At 40.0% G+C, this 7,445-nt stretch overlaps 1 protein-coding gene across 1 annotated transcript in view; it reads right to left on the reverse strand.

Annotated features, from left to right (window-relative positions):
• The window catches only part of tectb (tectorin beta), a gene marked incomplete at its 5' end in the record, with an annotated part of 40,101 nt that extends 33,967 nt beyond the window's left edge, over nt 1–6,134 (reverse strand). Inside the window, 3 exons of the mRNA XM_062975764.1 lie at nt 3,030–3,102; nt 3,206–3,348; nt 5,940–6,134. Coding sequence (XP_062831834.1) covers nt 3,030–3,102; nt 3,206–3,348; nt 5,940–6,134 — 411 coding nt within the window. The remainder of the gene's footprint in view (nt 1–3,029; nt 3,103–3,205; nt 3,349–5,939) is intronic.
• Nucleotides 6,135–7,445: the final 1,311 nt, after the last annotated feature.

Consider the following 7,445-nt stretch of genomic DNA (forward strand, 5'->3'; position numbering starts at 1 on the left):
TTAGGCAACACGAATGTAAAATATGAACATGCGACTACAAGACAAAAGTACTAACTTGTAAAGGAGAAGTAGGAAACATTCTGTTTTGTACACTGCTATGTTGTTGTACAGCTGGGATAAAATGTAACCCCAGGGTTGTTTTTGTCCTAGAAATCAGAGGTGATTTCTCTTGGTGTTTCTCCTAGTGGGGTACCCCCTAGTATATCCCAGTTGCCTACCTCTGCCATACATTAACAGAGATTAGGTAAGCAGTCAGATAATAAGGGTACATTTGAAATCACGTGAGAGAGAACTTCAGTGTCAGATTCATTTTGCAGGGTGAGCTCCCATCCGTCAGCTCTTGCTCCCCATGGAGAGAGAGGAGAGAAGCCTCCCACAGGATGGCAAAACATCCGGACTTCCCCTGGGCAATGTCCTTGCAGACAGCCAATTTTCTCACACCAGAAGCAACTTGTGGTTTCTCAATTCGCTCCTGACACGGGAAAAAATATATCATGCTGAATTCACATATATTAGCAATTAATTGATGATACAATCACACTATATCAGATAATTATCTAAAGCGCAGTATGGAAATTGTTGTTACTTGCTATTAAATTGACTTAAATTTATTATGTTCCTAGATCTCCAGTAATCTGCAGCCCTGCTCCAGTCTTGCAAATTCATGACCATGGTTTCTTCATCTTTTTCATATCTATCAGAGGTTTCCAGGAACAGATATGGGAGGAAGTGCTATCAGTTCTCTCTATAGCCACAACTACCTTCCATGCAGTTTTAGAAGGTCCTCACATCGTCTGGAATAGGTTTCAAGGCAATTTCAGGTGGAAGGAGGATCCAACACCCAAGAGCACTGCCCATTACTTCAGCAGAATTTCATCTATGGGAATTCTAAACCTAATATCATGCTTATTATGGATGTGTGCATTACTTTTTTTCTACCATATATCTCTGTTGAAATACCCCCTTGTAAAGAATTTATAACGACTGCCACCAATTTGCAACGATGCAACCACCAAAGACTCAGGGAGACTTTCTCCTTCCCTTGAGCAGTTTAAACCTTTTCCTATTCTTTCAACTGATGCTATTAACTGAACACTTCAGATCTAACTGGAATTGCTTCCTTTTACCATTCAGATTTTACCAATAAAACCAAACAAGTCACTTGACTTGCTTAATATGACACAACTAGAAATCTGAGCTTCCCTGGTTTCCCTAACCTGGAACCAGTCTCTTCCCTGTGACTCTCAGATCACAGACTGACTTTCTTTTCAAATTCTGCTCTCTCTTCTGCTAAACGGCAGTTGGCTCTGCCTACATTTCCATGGCAACCAGCTTCAGAACGCTGAGATGGCTACCCCCTTCATGCAATAACTATAATACTTACCCTTGCAAAACAAATACACACAATTTAACGTATCATCTGTAAATAAAAATTCATACTTCAGTACACCCCTCTTGAAGATAAGGCCCTTAAAGACAATGTAAACAACACAACCATTACAATCAGTAATCAAATAAATGCTAATAGGCTGTCTGAAGAGATGTGACTGACACTCTTCCTAAAAGCAAGTAGCCTGGTAGCTATCCAATTGTTAATCTGTAACCTGAGAGCAACACAAAGAAAGCCATCTTCTGTGTGTCCATCAAACAGTTTTTCACAAGTAATTGCACTCTCAAGCGGCCCTTTTACAACACGCAACATCCAAACACATTCATAGTAAGAGAGGTGCCCCCTTATATAACCAGCCCCCATTTAGGGCCCTGTATTTGAAATTAATAAATTGAACTGGACCCAGAAGGAGTAGGAACACGAGAATCTGCCTCATACTGAACCAGACCATTGGTATTTTTAATGCAGCATTGTCAATTATGGCAAGTGGACTCTCCGGTGGTGCAATGGGTTAAACCGTTGTGCCAGCAGGACAGCTGACTGAAAGGTCAGCGGCTCCCATCTGTCAGCTCCAGCTTCCCATGTGAGGATACGAGAGAAGCCTCCCACAGGATGTTAAAATATCCGGACATCCCCTGGGCAATGTCCTTGCAAACGGCCAATTCTCTCACAACAGAAGTGACTTGCAGTTTCTCAAGTTGCTCCTGACACGAAAAAAAATTATGGCAAGTAGAATTCTCTAATGTTTTCAGCAGGGCCTTTTCCTCCAAGATCTATTTTGTGGTTTTCCTTAAACAAGTTTGACCCTGATTACAAGCTTTCAAAATCAAATAAGGCTGAATGTGTTCAGAGTAGATTGGTGGTGCATTTGGCAACCAGTACAAGACGTTAGTATTATATGAACACAATCTTAATGCTGTGCAGTTATTACTCACTTACTGTTGCATTTCACACCATTATTTTGGAATGTAAACAGTGTATAGCATCAGAGCTTCTGATAACTGAAAAAGGCCTAAAGCAAGACACATCATCTGGCCCATCCCTAAATTTAGTGACAGATATTATAGCAATCTCTGTTATGATAAGATATTAATCTTTGTTCTGTAATGCATTATTTGTTTTTTCACTGTCTTGGCACTCTGTGCAAAGAACTTTATCATGGGAATCTTGTCTACCACCTACTTCATAGTCCTGTATGAAAGTCATTGAATAATAAGCTACTAAGTGATGAACATTGTACCCACCAATTCCTACCTATTTAATTACGTATTTATGTAACATATCATATACAGGTTGAGTATTTCTTCTCTAAAATGCTTGGGAATAGAAATGCTTTGGATTGTGGATTTCCCCCTGATTTTGGAATATTTGCATCTACTGTACAGAATGAAAAATCTTGGTGATAAAACCCAAATCTAAACACGAAATTAACTGATGCTCCTATGCATCATATGCAAAATATTTTTATTAATTTCGTGCACAAAACAGACTATCAGAAAGCAACGGTATCACTATTTCACCTACCCATATGGTCTATTTTGGAGCATTTTGTATTTTCAAATACAAAGATACTCAATCTGCAACTACAATCCCTACTACCATGCAAAAATGGTAGTTAACACACATAGACAGTACTTACAGAATAAAAGTTGAGGGACAACTGGCTTTCAAATGATCCAGTGCTGCCATTCTTCACATGAACTGTTGCCACTCTAAAAGAGGCAGAAAATGTCATATGACTGAATCATACACTATTGAAATTACAGTGAGGCATGTGCTACAAGGTGGCACTCCAGTGAATCAAGGCAGAGTTACCTTTGGTCAAAGGCAGCATGGTTCACCAGATAGTTTGCATGGTAGGTGCATGTAAATGAATAGTTCACAGGCTGGCTTTTCACAATCACAGAGCTGTCATTAGAGACGATTGAGTTATAAAAATTGTAGACGGGGCTTTTAAACTGTAATCATAAAAAGGGAGAGAGGTCATGTTTATACTAGTAGTGCCATTTCGGTTTTCAGTGTCATGTCAATCACTCATATCCTTGTACAAAACTTTTCTCAATTTCTGGAATTGTAGACACACATTTTTACAAATGAAGAAACAGGAGAAAAGCCCTGTGCTTATATAAACTCATTTCAAGTACAGTAGAGTCTTGATTATCCAACATAAACTGGCTGGCAGAACATTGGATAAGCAAAAATGTTGGATAATAAGGAGGGATTAAGGAAAAGCCTATTAAACATCAAATTATGTTATGATTTTACAAATTAAGCACCAAAATATCATGTTTTATAACAAATTGACAGACAAAGCAGTTCAATATATGGTAATGTTATATAGTTGCTGTTTTTACAAATTTCACACCAAAATATTACAATATATTGAAAGCATTGACTACAAAAACATTGACTACTAAAAGGCAGACTGCATTGGATAATACAGAGCGTTGGATAAGTGAAGGTTGGATAAGCGAGACGCTACTATAAAACGAGTTAGTTGTTGAGGTGACATGGGTGTTTTTGTTCAGAACATAATATTTCTATGCTGGTTTACACATTTAACAATCTTATGATGTGTACAGAAGGCATATGCACTCTTTTATTTAGGACCTCATCAGACAGGTAGGGGGAAAGTGTGGGACAGCATGGAACAGTGTGGGATAGCAGAGGGAAGCATTTTGGACCTTATTAGACACAATCTTCTCTGCGTTTTCTTCTCATTCATCTACATTGCCAAAATGGAGTCCCACGGAACACATCACATGATGGAAGGTAACTTCCAGCGGGATTCCACGAGACTCCATTTTGGCAGTGTGGAGAAACTGAGCCCAGAATGCCTTTGGGGGAGTCAAGTAACACAAGTTGGAGAACATAAAGAAGAAAAGGGAAAAGTATGGGAAAACACGTGGGATGGGAGACAGGGAAAGACTGTAGGAAACAAAGGAGGATGGTTCTCTCTGCTTTCACCCTGTTCGTCTGATGAGGTCCTTACTCTGTTTCCTCCCATCCAGGTTCGTCTACTGCCATCCCATGTCCTTTCCCCTGACAGGTCCTTCTTTCGCCACCTTTTTCCGCTTTGTACCAAATCACTCTGAGCTCAATTTCTCCACATTGCGGAAACTGAGCTCCATGGAGTTCCGCCAGAAGTTGTCTTGCATCATGTGATGGGCTCCATGGGACCCTGTTTTGGCAGTGTGGAGAAACGGGGAGAAGGCATAGAGAAGATAAAGTCCTAAGTCCTTAATGGCATTTATGGATTTCAGCAATGGAAAAAGATATATATGAACCTGCTCGTTCTCTTCGCTCATCGGGTGAGGCCCTCCTCTCACTTCCACCACCTTCGCAGTCGCGGTTGGTGGGGACGAGAGAGAGGGCCTTCTCCATCGTGGCCCCCCGACTTTGGAACTCGCTCCCCAGGGAGATCAGGCAGGCCCCTACCCTCCTCTCCTTCCGGAAGAGCCTAAAAACCTGGCTCTTCCAAAAGGCCTTCGACGATTAATTATTAGGTTGAACTATCGGCCCATCCAACTACAGGTTTCTCTGCCACTACTATTTTGCACTTTACTGAGAAGCTACCTCTCCCATTTTGATATATTTTGCACTTTGGCCCAGATCCTTGTTTTACTCTTCTGCTTTTAATATTTTATGCTATATGTTGATTACTATGATGGTTTTATTGATATTGATGTTTTACTGTTGGAACAATTGTTTTATCATTTTATTGTTGTATGTTTCGGGCTTGGTCCCCATGTAAGCCGCTCCGAGTCCCCATTGGGGAGATGGGGCGGGGTATAAAAATAAAGTTATTATTATTATTATTATTATTATTATTATTATTATTATTATTATTATTAAACTATCATCCACACATTGGCTATATGATGAGACATTGCCCATGATAGCTGAGGATTCTGGAATTATAGCCTCCCAAAAGCAATTTCACAAACTGGTAAAAATTGAGAATCTTAACATAGTTGGGCCTTTGCATGGAGTGCCAAACTCAAAATGTTACTTGATATGCAAGGTATGCTGACTGCACCCATACAAAGAAGATCAGTGACTGAATGAACCAGCCTGAAGAAACCATGCAATGGCTTAGAAAATATATATTTAAATAGACCTTCCTTGCATATTGCATATGGATAGACTTGGTTTGATTTATTTAGCCATTTTTTTCCTCATAGCACAGCTGGCTAAAATTTTTCCATTAAATAAATATAAATAAAATTAGGATGGGTGGTGGGTTCCTGTTGCTGGGGTGGTCCTTCATTCTATCCTCACTATCTATAAGGTGCTAACCTTATTTAGGAATAGGGTTCAGACCTTGGAGAGCACCATTAAAACCTGGATTGAAACCTGAGGCATCGTTTGAATACTTCAAATTGATCCACTATCCATCATGGGTTTGAGGCCTGTCTGGAAAGGCCCTGACTTTTTTAAGGTCATGCTGTAGGTGAGCACACATTTGAATTCTGATCTTCCAGTCCAGCACTCAAATCACTACACCACACAATTTATATAAGGTAGTATTTATATTTGGTCTACTTACGTCTGATTGTGTTCCACAGTATGATTTATTTTTGGGTGACAAGTCTGGGATTGTAAACTGGTAATATCCTGAATCATGGATCCCATTGTAGCAAATCCCTCCGAGAGCTAGTTGATTAACTTCCCATCCATAAGGACACTCGGGGATTTTTGTGATTATGGTTTTAGGGTAACAGTATACCAAAATTACATCTAAAAGTCAAAAGTAAGACATGCACAGGGGTTATTTTGTCATCATTTCATACTGTTCCTGAGCTTCTGTGATCTCTGACTTACTAGAGTGCCATTTGGGGTTGAGATAGAGATGGAGATAGATGGAGGCAAGCACTAATTTCTCCACTGATGGAGTCTTCTTTTTCCCCAAAAGCCTGTGCAACTTCCTGGTTTCTGTAGAAATGTGGGGAAAATTGCCAACCATGGTCTTCGTATTGGTTTGTGGGTATCAATGGAGTAGCTGAAGCAGAAGCTTGAATCTGCAAATTGGCTAGAAGCCCATCTTCTGTGCTCCTTTCAACAGTCAACACAGAGCTTCATCTCCAGTCTCCTTCCTTCCGTGTTCCTGGATATGATTTTGCGGCTTTGGACACCTATTTGCATCTTTATAGTACATTTAATTTTTATGGAAACGTTGAATAGTTTTTAGCAATGACCTTGGATCCAATTGGAGGCAGACAAGGCAAGGATGTCTATTAGACTCATTAAGGGTCCAAAATGGGACTTTCCAGGTGTGGGGTATCAGGATCATGCCCAACATGGGGGCAGATGGTCCACTTCAGATCCTTGAGGCTTATGTCCATCTAGAAACTCAAATTGGTCATTTCAAGGGTATACCAAGCAGACTGAGTGAGTTGGCTTCTTTACCCAGCAGGTGAATAGGGTGATTCATTCCTATCAGCTAGAAGATTGGTTGATTCTTGGATCTGGCCCTATTCTGGAGCCAGATCACTACAACCATAACCAAAAAACCCAAAAAAACTGTGGCCTCTTTTATCCCAGCTAATCCTGTTTGTGTCATTAATACCAAGTAGATCCTAAACCCACAAAATCCAGCAAGGTGTTCAAGTTTTTTTCACATCAGAAACTATAGGCAGAATTCTATCTGATTGCCTTAGAATCACAGAATCATAGAGTTGGAAGAGACTTCACGGGCCACCCAGTCCAACCCCCTGCCAAGAAGCAGGAAGATGACATTCAAAGTTAATGGAAGATGACATTCAAGGCCTTAGAAAGGTCATGTCCCCTGCAGATATGTAATTGACTTTCTGGTATGTAAACATACAAATAAGTTCTCACTTTCTCTCTCTATATATACATATATCAGAATGCTTTTAAAGTCCTAAGCAAAGCCACAGGAAAGTAATAGGAATGCCTATCTTTTTCTCTTGAGGGATGGTTTGTGTCTAGAGGTATAATTTCACTTGTGTATTTCCATAAACATATTTTGGGTGAGTATTTCTTTACAGGACCTATAGTTCATCTGTAAATAAAACCATATACAGTACTGTAC

This window comes from Anolis carolinensis, chromosome 3, assembly GCF_035594765.1.
Source record: "Anolis carolinensis isolate JA03-04 chromosome 3, rAnoCar3.1.pri, whole genome shotgun sequence".
Classification (NCBI taxonomy): Eukaryota; Metazoa; Chordata; class Lepidosauria; order Squamata; family Dactyloidae; genus Anolis; species Anolis carolinensis.